Raw genomic sequence first — 15,350 nt, forward strand, 5'->3', positions numbered from 1 at the left:
GCAAGTCCTAAAACTTTCCTGCAGAGATCTTAAAATGACTTGGCTCTTTAGAAGTTATAACCTTATCTTCTACCCATTATTTTAGCTGCCTTTCCTCAGTGGAAAACTTGCCTATTGTCATCACTGTGTCTGTCTGTCTGTCCAAATGTTTGAGCATTCACATGCTTGAGGAATTTCGCAGAGCAGAGGCTCCTGGTTCTCAACAAGTCCTGCCCTCAGCAGTGATGGAATTACAACTCTCAGGAGCAGGAGTCATTGATTTCATTATTTATCCATCACGTCAACTGTGAAACATTTGTCTCAGGGTGACCAGTCAAAGAAACCAAGGTTACACTTTTTAAATTAACCACAAAGGAGGAGCTGTTTCACCTTGTCATTTTTATTGTCTACTCTTCCGTTTCTCATTGGATTCCAAACATGAAAGTTTCTGGCATGTCGTCGGCTTTCCCGACAGCAGTTCTCTGTTTCGTTCGGCCTGGAGGACTTCAAATTAATTGGCAGCGATGGTCTGCAGAAGATTGGAAAGAAAAGAAACAAGCGAACAGAATTAAAAGTAGGATTAGCAGGTAGCTTCAGGCCTCGCAGATGCTGGAAGAGCTGCGTTGCATGCATGAGCTCGTAATTCTGATTTGCTTAAAAAAAAAAAACCAGTGGGCACAATTCTACAGAAGCAATGGGGTAAGAACTTCATCGGCCCAGTCTGTCGCTGATTAACCAGGTCAGTGCTTCCCAAACCTGTCCTGGTTACCACACAGTTAGGGTTGCCAACTGGCTCCAGACTTTCAGGACAGGTTGATCCAGTCCTGGTTTTACCCCATTGCATGCTGGGACTTATTCTGATTTCCCTATTGCATTTTCTAAGAAAATCACGACTGTAAGTACCTGCATGCAGGGGAGTAAAAACCAGGACTGGGTCAACCTGTCCTGAAAGTCTGGAGCCAGTTGGCAACCCTACTATGCACAATGAATATGCATGAGCGAGATTTACATACCCAGGAAATGTGCACATATCTTCTGTGCCTTCACTATGGAAATCCGAAAGATTGTGACAGGACCTGGACAGGTTTGGGAAGCCCTGACATCATAAAAGACTTTAAGGGTAAAGCTTTGAGAACTTGACAATGAAGCATGCATAGCACTCAGTTTGGGCAAAATTCAAGGTTAGCTCTCCCTGGAAGGCTGTACTAGATTTTATATTTAAAGCCCCAAGAGGCAAATTTATTAGGAAAATAAATAGTAAACAAACTCTCAAAACTGCAAGGAGCTTTGGATGCAGTATTTGTTTCCTTTGCAAACAAAATAAAAAAAACCACAGATATACAAAATAAATTGCAGTATAAATATGAAACTAAAACAGTTTAATATTTTTATGCTGCAAACTGGGGGACTGGGGATGCATCGTTTGTGCATGATGTCTGCAAGAATTTTACATATTTTTTAAAACAGATTTTATCTAGGGAGACCAGCAGCAACACTGCAGCCTAACTGTGACAAAGACGGGCAAATGTACCCCCCGTGTTTGTTCTATAAAGCGACTTTTACAGTAAGACAGGTTTAGCTGGTACAAAACACCTTGGTATGTCAATAGGGGCTGTTGTAAGGAGAGCCCATGGCTCTGCTGCTAGACTGCAATCTAACTGAGGACAAGCAGCATTGATCAACAAATATACTGTTAAATGTAAACACCCATTCAGAGGGCAAATAAAGGGAATAGAACATTATTTACATTTTAAAATGGTCATTTTCCCTTCTGAGAATGCAGTCCTAGGAGGGGTTGAGGGAGAAGCACTGATAAAAGGCTCAGGACCCCCGAAACATTTCACGTTTGATGTCACAATCAATTTAATGTTTAGTTTCAGCTTTTGTTATTTTTTACGGTTTTGTTATTTATTGCATAATGGCGATGTAATCAATGTTGGGGTTTTTTTTGTTTTTTTTTCATTTTTGCCTTCGGGGAATGACAACTAAGAAATGTAACCAAATAAATAAATAAAACTGCAGCATCGCTTTGGGAGCCCTGTGGCGGTTTTTCACTCCCTCTATAGTCCGAGGGCCGCCTTTAACCCCGGTCTCGGCTGCAGAAGGGGTTCGTTTTCTCACGCAGAAGGCTTAAAACCAGGATTCGGTATCCGCATATTTTGATGCTCTTGGCTTTGGCCTGAATAAGGGAAAAGGTGTTGCAGGCAAGAACAAACGAAGATGCTGTACAGGTGAAAACAGACAGGACCCCGCCCTCTGTTACAGCTTTTAGACCGCTCTTCCTGAGGGGCTTCCGAAGAAACCTCTGCACACCCAGCTGGGCCCTACCTGGCTAATCCAGCTGTTGAAGGCTGAGACCCGGCTGAAGACCGAGGGCTTCTTGTAGTAATTGCAGCCCAGGGACGAGCCGAAGCTGACGACGCCATGAACTTCCCATTGGCCGCTGGAATTTTTGCAGTTCAGTGGTCCACCAGAGTCCCCCTGGAACAGAGAGTGACAGGAAGGTGAGTAAGGTGCAGCTGACAGCGTAGATCGCATTTAAAAAAAACAAAAAGAAATGCTCAGTTCGTTTCGGCCCCTGTGCATTTTCAGCTGAAAATTCATCTAAATTTGGGTCCTTAAAACTTAGGGGCCTGAATTTAAGTCTGCCTATTAATAAATAGCCTATATGTTTAGGCGGCTTGTGCTCAAAATCAGGGTTACGTTCATAGCTCATTTTTCCCTGCCTTAAGGCCACCCCTGTAATCAGCAGCTGCATTTAGGAACGTGCCCCTAGGCCATTTAGAGGGGCTGATTTAGGTGTTTAATTCCCACAGGCGGGTGGCCTGCAGCTTTTGAAGTTCCACCTCATAGCTTATTGCAGTGCCGGCTGAGTAGGTCACTCCTGTGCCAGGGAACCGCAGAAACCCACATTGGAGCATTTTACCGCTAGAGATAAAAAAAAAAACCCCTCCAGGAAACCAGGCAGGAGCACACGTCTCACCCCGCACTGGAAACCCATGGAAGCAAAAAAAGCAGGCAGGGCTGAGAGAACCAAATTCTTTAGAAAGCAACAAGGCAACCCCATCTAGGAGAAAAACGGAGGGACCACACTTTGTCCTTGCCTAGGCGTACAGTCTCGCCTAAAGCTGGAACGCTCTTCCCTGTTCTAACCATGCAGCTCGTGCCGTATTGTGCAGTCTCTGCAAAACAGATTCAGCCCTAGGGTAAGCAGAAAGTGCCTTTCTCACTTTAAGGTGAATTTTAAAAGCCCAGCGTACGCCAAAAATCAGGAGATGTGCGCCCACCGAATTTTATAAGCCACCCAGATGGGTGCGTATCTATCTCCCTCAGTTTCAAAAAAGGAGCACGGTCTGAGTGAGACGTGGCCATTTCGGGGCATGGCCAAGAGCCGGACACCCAGATGCAATGCGGTGCAAGTTTACTTCCGTCATGGAGATGTAAATAGTAAACCCCCCATCAAAAAAAAATCTGCCGTCTTGGAGGGGTTTAAAGGGTTTGGGGAGAGTGCAGGCTGTTAAACCAGGGGGGGAACCTGAGCCAGCTGGTGACAGTAGTTATGGCAGAGACGTGCTCCAGTTTTTTTTTAAACCCTGCCGTACGTGGTAGAAATGGGGTTTTCGTGCCCACTTAAGGGCGCTCAGGCTACTTTATAATGTGCGCACCAGTTATAAACTCACCACGTCTCCGGGCATGCGCCCGCACGCTGCTTGAAAGTTACTGTCCCTGTGAATAACTTTGCCATTACAAGAAAATGCCATTGTTTAGTGCAAAATCATTCATGCAGAAGTCCAAAATCTGACTGACATTTTTTTAGAACGGGGCATAAACTCTTTAGCATAAGACTTCAGAGAAATGGAGAAACCAAGATTTTACGGTGAATTATTGTGGGGGGGGGGGGGGGGGGGGAAGCTATTGCTCATTTGCAGTGTGCGTCTTGTTTTTTGGGGTGAAAAAAATTAAGGAAGTATATTTTTCACCAACGATTTGCAAGGGGCAGTTTGAACAATTGGACGTTTCTATGGGCACTGTCCATTTCACAGTCCCTGCATCCTAACACGCTTTATACCAAGCTGCCTTCAAGAGGTATTTGACCACGCTTCCATTCCAGATGTTATGATTCGGATCATCCAATCTAGGGCTGGCAACCTCTGGCCTTAAGAGCCACAGACGGATGTGGCTTTCAGGATCTCCACAACAAATATGCATGAGAGAGATTTCCATACAGTGGAGGCAGTGCACGTACCTTATATACTTGTACGTAAGTCAATCTCATGTATAAGTCGAGGGTATTTTTTTGGGCCCCAAAATCTAGAATTATCTGCCAACTGTGGATAAGTCAAGGGTAAAAAACCTAGGGGGCTTATGAAATGGTGAAATCATACTAAGAAAAACTGATAAATAAAAGTGATTTACTTAAGTTATTTTTTTTAAAGCAGAATAGAATGTCTCATAAGAAACATTATCATTTAACAACTTAAGAAAATGTCCCTCCTGTCTGAATCCTTTCCTCCCTCCTGATTTCTTACCTCACCCGCTATCTGGACAAGGACAGCGCTTGCGTTTGCTCAGGAACGTCTTTCCTCCTCCCCCAGTGTAGCGGTAGGACAGCTTCTCCCCCCCCCCCCCCCCCCCCCCCCCACACACAACTCCTCCGGATCCAGCGCTGCTGCTCTGAGCACGACGGCACTTGCGGTCACTCAGGTGTACCCTCCCTCCTCCGCCGTGGGGTCCCAGTGGTGCACTTTGAACCGCGTGGTTCTGAGTGTGCCAATCAGACCCTGGCTTGGGAGAGGGGAGGATTTGCCCGCGCAACCGCAAGCGTCCTCATAGCAGCGGGTGAGTTAAGGGAGCGGGGGGAGAGAGCGCGAGAACGATTCACTCAGGTATCTTGAATGACAGTGGCGGCATGATGTGGATTGACCCGGGGGTAAGACAACTGCGATTTTAAGGACCGGCTTTGGGGATAATATCTTTCGACTTATACTCGAGTGCATACAGTAAATCCATCATGCCATATGTAGTATGGAAAGACCAGTGTTGGCCACTCCTTCTCTAATCCGATCACACCTTTTACACAGCTGGCAACTAGAGCACGCCAAAGAGTGTCAGTACTAACATTGCAGCTGGAGATGACGCCATCGCCGCCGGCGCAGACCATGTTGGTTTTCACCGTGCTGCCCCACCAGTCCGAGCGGGAACAGGTCGCATGATCTACCACCAACAAACGTCCCTGTTGCAGTTCTTTTGGAGAGGCTCCCCCGGCTGAGAAAATTGCAAAAAGAAAAGAAATGTAATCCTTTCCCCTCTGTTCATGTGTTCATGGCGGGGAGGGTGGTAGGAGTAGGGAGGTGGGGTTAAGGTTGTTTTTTTTTGGGGGGGGGGGAAAGGCGCATGAATTTTTCTGTATTTCCTGTTCTGTTCAGGAGGTCCAGGCATTGCTCACTAGTGACACCTACTGATCAGGCTCAGGGTGTGCACACGTTCCAAGATCTGGAGGGCCTCATGGGCCATGGTACCCAGGCTCTAGATTGTTGTCTGGGCAAGACAAATGGGAGATTTGTGATTGAAAGCTCCAGTAAAGACCAGTTATGACTAATATAAAAGCATAAAAGAGCAGGAAGAAGTGCAACTACCCCTCTCCCGACCCCTAATGAAATACCAGTAAGATATTTAAAGCTCTCTCTTTTCACTGCACTACATTCATATTAAAGTAAAATGACAATAATTAGAATATATAATGATCCTACAGCTTTAACATTCAGTGATCGGCTAGAACATTGTGGGCTCCTTCCAACCCTTTGTCATAATAATATGCAAACGTTATTACATTGTAGCAGGTCCTTGTTGCACCAAACCATTGATACATTTGTATCACACTCTGTATTGTTTAACTGTTTTAATAGACTTAGGAAATGTTTTCCTATTTGGATATAATTTGATATGATTATGATTTGATTCTGTACTCATGCTCATTTATTTTATTGTGTAAAATGTATCAATAAAGAAACATTTTTAACTTTACAAAATTACTTATGTACTTAACACATTAGTGCTTTTTTTCCCCCTTGGGAATTTTTTGGGGTGTGTGTGTATATGGATATGGATATATAATGGATAGTATATTGGATCTACGCTTTAAATAAAAATGGTATATCTGTCAGAGAATCCTAAAACAGGGTAAGTAATTCCACTAATGTTTTAAATGATTTGAAAGATACTTAATATTGCAAGCTTTATTACACAATGACAAAGAATATATATATATATATATACACACTCATGCAGCCACCTGTAGGGTGAATGACCTAGTAGTGCATTTCTAGACTGTTTTATGCTGCTCCAGGTATCACAGAGACGCATGTAAGAACATATGTGATCACCTCGTTTTCTTACGAGAGGGTTAAGCACTATACTTACTCTGCAGTCGGCCCCAGCCTGTCACATAGCAGGCAGCATTGTTGGCCAGGATGGCTCCTGCAGTAGGGAGACAGCTCGGCTGAATGGTGCTGCTAGAGCTCACAGTCTCGGCCAGCTTAATTAAAGCCATGTCATTCCTGGGTTTGAAATAATAATAATAATAATTCAACATTTGTTTGGTATTTCTAGACAAATACCAACAAACTCTAAACTGTTACTACTGCTATTCATGGCAGTAGAACTAAAGACAGGGACTTATGGCGGGGCCTGAACCAGGGTTGGCTCTACAGCACAGGCAAAATATCCGGGCCCGTGGTTCACAATCCAATCCTCAAGGACCGCTTGACCACGCTGGTTTTCAGGACTTGCAGAATGACTGTTCATGGGATACAAATGCATATTTTAAAGACCCGGCATATGCAAATATAGCTCATGCATATTCATTGTGGAGAGCCTGAAAACCATGCCTGTTGAGTGAGGCTCCAAGTCTGCACTGAGAAGCAATAATTCTAAGGCAGCAGCAGAATTGAAGGCAGCAAAAGAAGAGGTGTCCATAACACAGTGCTACCATAGCAGCTGGAAAGAACCATCAAACATGCAAAATGGAAAGAGATTCCCTGGATCAAAGAAGAGATCTTATCTTCCTCCACTGCCATGAACACTATATAACCTTTCTACCCTGGTTTCCCTTCTGCTTCTGCATGTAGTTCAAGCTTTTCCTATTCACCTACAAGTGCCTTTACTTGCAGTTCCTCATTATCTTCTCTCTCCCCATACCCTTCTTCGTTACTTCCATTCATTGGGCAAGTCGCTGTTGTGCGTTCCCTTCTCTTCCATTGCCAACTTCCAACTTTACACATTTCACATGGATGAGCAAGATGTCTGTAATCACCTCTCTGAGTCCATGCATCTTGCCCCTTTCTCTAGCCATATACCTTTCTGAGGTTGCTTTAAAATCTTAACCCTGTCTCTTCCCGATCATAGCCTTGCTAATTTTAACTTTCTATTGTCTGTGTGCCTGGACTAGATTGCAAATTCTGCACACTTGCATAGTCTAGTAATGCAATAGATATGAACACGTGGTAGCAAGAAGTAAAAGAAAATATTTTAGAGATTACCCTTGGGAGAGTAGATTGGAATTCCAGTTTGGATGCACAATGATCTTTGCTGCACTAATGGATTTTTGTCCTGCTTCAGTAGGACCTAGGCTATGTTTGCCAAGCTGGACTCGGTAGACTCGATTGCTAGGGAAAGAAAATGAACAGGAAAAATAAGTAGAAACCCCTCGTAAACATCTGGCTAATCAGTTTCCTACTCCTAAAGGATGTAAACTGAATGAAGACACGTTAACAGGATCCAGTCTTCTTCTAGTCTAGAACCTCACCAGATACATTGTCACTCCTTAACCATTACAAAAACAGAAAGAAGTGAACCCTATAGGATGTTACCAATACATGGGGGGGAACTGGGAAAATACATTTCTATGAAGCAGCCCTCGGTCTTAGGATAACTACTGTCTCTTCTCTTTGAGGGTTACAAATGATGGTGTCTTCAGCAACATTACCCTATGCAGTGAGCTGCTGTCAGGACCCAATTGGAGGCAATCAGTGTACCTCCACAGGTGTGATACCAGCTTCCACCCGACTGGTACTGAAGGGAGACCTTGAACAAAGACAAAAGGGTGAGTAATACACAAGATTCAGTCTTACAAGTTGCCATGGCACCTACCAATTTCTAGACGTGCAACTGCGATTCAGGGCTAGTCCTTCCATTAGGCAGAATTTGGCAACTGCCTAGGGTGGAACAATTTTGGGAGCGGCACCAGGGGCTTTGCTGTGCATGAGCACACAAGTATCTGCTCTGACGACTCTATCGGACTCCCTAAATCTGATTTATTAAAAAAAAACCACAGGTAAATACACAATCTGTGAGTCTCTAAGTTAAAGAAGCACTTATCTGTGTCTCCTGATAAAGTGCTTCTTTAACTTAGAGTCGTTTTATTTGCATACAAAAATGTTTTAAAAAAATCTAATGAGACCTATGATTAAAATCTTTGAGCAGTATTCCATCTGGGTGGTTTACAGAGCATTGTAAAACCGTCAATAAATGAGATAGTACCTGCTCATTTTAGGAGGGTCTCAGACTGAGCACTTTGATAAGTTGGTTCACAGATGGTGAATTTACCTGTGGGGTTTGTTTGTTTTTTTGGGGGGGGGGGGTTATGAATATTATAGATTTCCACAGACGATTAGGTTCTTTTTGTTGATTGTTTCACTAAATCTCAGGCAGCAGAGAACAGCTTTCTGCTTCCTGCTCCAGCTCTTCCTCTCCCGGCCAGTGTGAAGAAAGGGAAGGGGTGAGCCTGGAGGAAGCAAAGCATAAAGCAGAGCAAGAAAGAGAGACTGATCCTTAATCCAGCCCCATCTGTTGTTTCCACCTTCCCTCCTATCTTGCAGGGAACAAGAGAGGAGAGGGTGAGGCTGGAATAGACAAGAGTTAAGTTTTTGTTTCTATATTTTTGTTTCTAATTTGTGGCCACTTATTCTATATTTGGTGAGGGTTTTTCTGTGTGTGTGACTAAAATGAGGCTTTCTGCTAATGTGTAGTTTTTCTGTATGCTCCAGCTTATTCTGTTTCCATCCCTGCTGGAAAGAACAGAAATTCTATTCTAGGGCTTGGTGTAATATTTGTGTGTTTCCTTATCATAAGTAGGATTAAATGGACATTTTTCTCAGTGGAAGGGAGTGGACAGTGGAGTGCCTCAGGGATCTGTATTCGGACCCTTACTTTTCAATATATTTATAAATGATCTGGAAAGAAATACGACGAGTGAGGTAATCAAATTTGCAGATGACACAAAATTGTTCAGAGTAGTTAAATCACAAGCAGATTGTGATAAATTGCAGGAAGACCTTGTGAGACTGGAAAATTGGGCATCCAAATGTCAGATGAAATTTAATGTGGATAAGTGCAAGGTGATGCATATAGGGAAAAATAACCCATGCTATAATTACACAATGTTGGGTTCCATATTAAGTGCTACCACCCAAGAAAGAGATCTAGGCGTCATAGTGGATAACACATTGAAATCATCAGTACAGTGTGCTGCGGCAGTCAAAAAAGCAAACAGAATGTTGGGAATTATTAGAAAGGGAATGGTTAATAGAACGGAAAATGTCATAATGCCTCTGTATCGCTCCATGGTGAGACCGCACCTTGAATACTGTGTACAATTCTGGTCACCGCATCTCAAAAAAGATATAATTGCGATGGAGAAGGTACAGAGAAGGGCGACCAAAATGATAAGGGGAATGGAACAGCTCCCCTATGAGGAAAGACTAAAGAGGTTAGGACTTTTCAGCTTGGAGAAGAGACGGCTGAGGGGGGATATGATAGAGGTGTTTAAAATCATGAGAGGTCTAGAACGGGTAGATGTGAATCGGTTATTTACTCTTTCAGATAATAGAAAGACTAGGGGGCACTCCATGAAGTTAGCATGGGGCACATTTAAAACTAATCGGAGAAAGTTCTTTTTCACTCAACGCACAATTAAACTCTGGAATTTGTTGCCAGAGGATGTGGTCAGTGCAGTTAGTGTAGCTGTGTTTAAAAAAGGATTGGATAAGTTCTTGGAGGAGAAGTCCATTACCTGCTATTAAGTTCACAGAGGGGTAGATTTTAAAAGAAGCGCGATCAGCCTACTTTTGCTTGCGCATCAGACTCAAGCAAAAGTACGCTGGATTTTAGTAGATACGCGCGGAGCCGCGCATATCTACTAAAATCCTGGATCGGCGCGCGCAAGGCTATCGATTTTGTATAGCCTGCGCGCGCCGAGCCGCGCTGCCTCCCCCCGTTCCCTCCAAGGCCGCTCCGAAATCGGAGCGGCCTCGGAGGGAACTTTCCTTTGCCCTCCTCTCACCTTACCCTCCCTTCCCCTACCTAACCCACCCACCAGGCCCTGTCTACACCCCCCCCTTACCTTTGTCGGGGGATTTACGCCTCCCGGAGGGAGACGTAAATCCCCGCGCGCCAGCGGGCCTGCTGCGCGCCGGGCCGCGACCTGGGGGCGGGTACGGAGGGCGCGGCCCCGCCCCCGGGCCGTAGCCACGCCCCGTACCCGCCCCCAAAACGCTGCCGACACGCCCCCGGAACGCCGCGACGACCGGGCCCGCCCCCCGACACGCCCCCAACACGCCCCCCTTCGAGAACCCCGGGACTTACGCGTATGGCCGGCGCCATTTTCCGTACGAAAACGATTCGCGGCGGGAAATCGCTCCCTGACCCCCGCTGGACCTCCAGGAACTTTTGGCCAGCTTGTGGGGGGCCTCCTGACCCCCACGAGACTTGCCAAAAGTCCAGCGGGGGTCCGGAAGGACCTCCTGCCGTCCAATCTTTTTCGTCTATGGCCGCCGCCATTTTTCGGCGCCATTTTGGAAAATGGCGCCGGCTGAAGACGACAAGATTCAGGAGCAGGAGCCCGTTCCGGACCGCTGCCGTTCCGGACCGCCGCTGGACCCGCAGGTTATTTAAGTTATTGGGGAGGGGTTCGGGAGGGTGGGGGATTTAATTTAAAGGGTCGGGGGTGGGTTTTAGGGGGTTTTAATGTGCCGGTTTTTCGATTTTTCGATTTTTAACGATTTTTCACGATATTTTACCCCCCCAAACGGCAACAATACGATTCCCTCCCCCTCCCAGCCGAAATCGATCGTTAAGACGATCGAGGACACGATTCACATCCCTACTGACCACTGTTGGAAACAGGATGCTGGGCTTGATGGACCCTTGGGGTCTGACCCAGTATGGCAAGTTCTTATTGCTGTGTTTAGTTCTGGCAGTCAGTGCTGTTTTGGTTTGGTAGATTTGCCGTAGAGGTTCTGAGTAACTTTTTTTTTGCAGGGTTTTGTGTTACTTCTCAGTTTGTCTGGTAATAGAGGGAATTTGTTTCAATGATACTGAGGTGAAAAATGAATTTGAAATTGTTTTGTATGGTGAGTATTAAGGGTAAAATATCCTAGTTCAGCCTAGCCAATCAGGCAAGCCAATCATTTCAGAGACTACCTTTGTTCATCAGACTCTGTGACCTGATTTCTGAAACAAATTTGTATAATAGTTTAATATTTAAAAGTATGGGGGGGGGGGGTGCAGTTTTAAAACTGTATGCTTTATTTTAAAGTCTGCAGGTACTTTTACCTGCAAGCTTTGCAGTTATTCTCAAGGTAAAGTCTGGGCATACATGCTTAATTTGTATTGAAATGTGCATAGTTTTAAGTGTTTTTAGAGTGAGCAACTTTCAAAAAGCCTTTTAACTTGGAAAATCAGTATTTTCCCACAAAAAAATGTTATGAAAATATTTTCTGCCTTATGACCAATTATGCATTTTTTATTTATTTATTTTTTTTTTACGAGATTGTTTTGAGAGGAGTAGTGGTCATCATGATTGTTAAGTTAATTATCAGAGAGGATGGGTGGGGGGGGGGGAGATGGAGTTGGCCTATGGGCCTAAAATTTAATATGGGGGGGGGGGGGGGGCTGAATATACTTGCACTGACCCTGCTGGGATTCTTCCGAGCAAGTAACCAAATACTTAATCAAAAAGACCCACTTACATGGGTAAAGTACATTTGCACCTGTAAAACCCAATTTTAAGAAAATAAATGCTTTTGAATATCTGGCCCACTGTGTGCTGGGTAGTTTTTTTCATTGCAAATATGCATCAAGTAACATGCATTAAAGGCACCTGCATGGTTTGCAACTACGAGCATGCTATTTCAAAATTATTCCATAAATCCATGGTGTAGGATTACCTGCTTAATGGGGCCTGCATTGCGATGTCTAACACTCAGAGGGCTCCCCCAGGACTGCACTCCAAATCCGAGGCTCGACTCAAAGCCCTACCTCCCAAGCTCTGACATAAAGGTGTCAGGTTTCCATTCTCCCTCTCTAAGGGGCTGCTCACTCCCTCCTATCTTTCAAGCCTTCTCTTTCCAGCTTCTCTCCGTCTTCCACTCCTCCATCATCTCTCCCCCTCTTCTCTATTGCTGGCTCATTTCGCCACCATGAAGAACTAGAGAGTCCCCCAGCCCCTCACATCCAGCCTGGGCAGGGCCACCACTACAGCAGCTACTCCCTTCCAGCCCATGCTGTCTGCATTTAAACATCTCATTAGGGTTATCCAACCCCGATTAGAAATGGTCTTTGAAACATTATTCGTAGTCTGTTCAGTCCCTGTACACGTGTCCATTCCTAGTACAGAATACAGACATCAAAGCGCCATGTTTTGAAAATGTAGCCTGCAAACTCATTTACGCAGGTCCCTTTATTTCTTTGCCGTCCCATTGATTCTTCAGCAAACTTGCTCCTGGAAAAACGTCTGAGAAAAGTTCATTGTATTGGCTGCTGGTGCATAAAAGAGCAACAGAGAAAATGTGGTCTTCTTACCTGCCAGGGCCAGCTGTGGGGTCTGGCCTCCGTGCCGCCCACCACTCTGGACAGGACCGGTGCATAGGAAGGAGTCCCACAGCCCAGGGCTACGTAGGAGAGAATTTACAATGAATCAGGTTGTCAGAGGATGGGCCGAGTTGTTCCAGCCTGGCACTTCCCCTAGTACCACTGGGTGAACTGTATAAATTGCTACGGAGTTAACGACGCCCATGTCGCCGTATAGACCGGACTGTACAGCTCGCAGGGGCACAACAATAAGTCTGTGCTTAGTAATTCAAAGAGGACATAAGGAAATTACAGGAACTGTAAATATTTTAAGATTAAGAAAGTCAATGCTCTACACCATGCTGATGATCTCAATAAAGCCAGCCCGTTAACACACGTTACATCCGTTACTGCACTCTTAATGTGTGTTATTTAGCTATTAGAAGCATCAGCACAAACTCAATGCCAAACAGGTAACGAGCCACAGAATTACACAAAGCAGCCCTTTACCTATGAACACACTATAAAGCACGCATTAAAACATGCAAACGTTTATGTAGATCTATTACCACGGGGAACTTAACCATACTTCCAATTATTATTATTAATTTTTTTTTTTTTTGCGTTAAATCAGCATCAACGTGCCGACCTTCATACAAGAAATTTCCAATCAAACTGCATCGCATGTCAGTAACATGAGATAATTAATGCAAGTTAATGGTCGATGTTGTTGAACATTTATACATCAGTCTCTGTGGGGCAGATTTTTAAAAAATACACGAGCGCGTACGTTTGTTCGTGCACCCGGTGCAAACAAGAGTACACTGGATTTTAATAGATACGCGCGTAGCCGCACGTATCTTTTAAAATCCGGGGTCGGCGCGCGCAAGGGGGTGAACATTTGTGCGCCTTGCACGCGCCGAGCCCTGCGCGCGCTGCCCGTTCCCTCTGAGGCCGCTCCGAAATCGGAAGCGGCCTCAGAGGGAACTTTCCTTCCGCCTCTCCCCACTTTGCCCTCCCTTCTCCTACCTAACCCACTCCCCAGCCCTATCTAAACCCCCCCCTACCTTTATTATAAAAGTTACGCCTGCCCCAGCCAGCTGCCGGCACGTGATTCTCCGGCCCGGGAGCAGTTTCGGAGGCCTCGGCCACGCCCCTGAAATGCCCCTGGGCCAGAACCACACCCGCGGCCCCGCCTCTGACATGCCCCGACACGCCCCTCAGGAAAGCCACGGGACTTACGCTCGTCCCAGGGCTTGCGCGTGTGCCGCCGAGCCTATGCAACATAGGCTCAGCGTGCGCAGGGGGTGGAAGGGGCAGCTTTTCGGGGGTTACACGCGTATCCTACATGCGTACCCCTTTGAAAATCTGCCCCTGTATGTTTCGCATTATCATGGGGGAAAAAAAACAAATCAAACTACTAATCATTTGTCCCTGGTACGAAAGAGTGTTCCTGCGTTATTCTACAGCAGTGAAGCTCAGGATGGAGCCCACCCCCACTTATCCACTCCAATCAGTTGGGTTTTCAGGATATCCCTAGGATAGATCTGCATGCATTGCTTCTGATGTATGCAGACATATCTCACGCATATCCTGTAGAGATATCTGGAAAAGCCAACCAGCTTGGGCGGTGGGAGTGTAGGGAGTGGCTGGGAGAAGAAAGGACTTAAGGACTGATTTAATTACTACTGCTCTAGAAGTGGTAACAAAGCACCTGGAAATGTGAACCCAACAGGCGTTTTCTAGTAAGATAAGAGGTGTCATAGCCCTTACTTGTACCCTGGCATGCTTCTCCTAGAACCTTTAGCTGGTACGTGTAGTGGTTCTGCAACAGATATGGCTGATGTACGTACCTTGGACCACCAGCACCGCGGCCAGCAGGATGCGGATCATCGTGGCTTTTGGTTGGAACCTTGGGGTTCTCTGAAGCTGCTCAAGGTTCGTTGATGCTTTACCTCAAGGTATTTATACATAGCCACTATCTAAGGAAGGGGACAGCAGTATCTGGCTGATTCCAAGCCATGTGCAATATTTACCACTCCTATCTAGGCATGCACGGATGGCAATTTTCTCACCAGCTGTAATATTTCAGCACTCAAGGATTTTGGTTCATGATAAACAAAGAAAATGGAAAACTAGACAGCATATATAGTTTTGTGCTGAGTTCCTGCAATTATCATCTGCCTCATTGGCTCTTTTTATTCTAAATGTATTTAAAAGTTCTTATTGACCATCTCCCTGACCCAAATAGACCACCCAAAGCAGAGTCCAACACAATAAAAATGACAATACATAAAACAAAATTCACCCACAATATTACTTAATCTCTCCCTTGCTCTTCCATCTCATTTCTCTCTTCCAGAATTTCAGCAGTCTCTATTGAATTAGTCTAAAAAAAAAAAAAGTCTTATGTACAGCTCATTTGTTGACCATTATTTCTATGTATCCAAGTGGACTAACACGGAAATGACAATATTTTGGTCAAGTAGACTCTACTGAGACACAAATTCTACAATGTAGCACAA

General features: G+C 45.2%; 2 protein-coding genes across 2 annotated transcripts in view; one reads left to right on the forward strand and one right to left on the reverse strand.

Moving 5' to 3' along the window:
* Positions 1-468: 468 nt before the first annotated feature.
* LOC115076647 (chymotrypsin-like elastase family member 2A) lies at positions 469-14,762 on the reverse strand. Its single transcript, XM_029578324.1, has 8 exons — positions 14,679-14,762; positions 12,838-12,926; positions 7,964-8,061; positions 7,518-7,643; positions 6,400-6,536; positions 5,099-5,244; positions 2,308-2,460; positions 469-508 (listed from the first exon to the last, which is right to left on the reverse strand). The coding sequence occupies exons 1-8, from the start codon at positions 14,716-14,718 to the stop codon at positions 491-493; spliced, it is 807 nt and encodes a 268-aa protein (XP_029434184.1). The 5' UTR covers positions 14,719-14,762; the 3' UTR covers positions 469-490.
* The window catches only part of TP53TG5 (TP53 target 5), a 53,202-nt gene continuing 45,070 nt past the window's right edge, over positions 7,219-15,350 (forward strand). Inside the window, exon 1 of the transcript XR_003852824.1 lies at positions 7,219-8,080. The gene's annotated coding sequence lies outside the window, so the exon portion shown is untranslated. The remainder of the gene's footprint in view (positions 8,081-15,350) is intronic.

This window comes from Rhinatrema bivittatum, chromosome 15 (assembly GCF_901001135.1).
Source record: "Rhinatrema bivittatum chromosome 15, aRhiBiv1.1, whole genome shotgun sequence".
In the NCBI taxonomy this organism is placed as follows: domain Eukaryota; kingdom Metazoa; phylum Chordata; class Amphibia; order Gymnophiona; family Rhinatrematidae; genus Rhinatrema; species Rhinatrema bivittatum.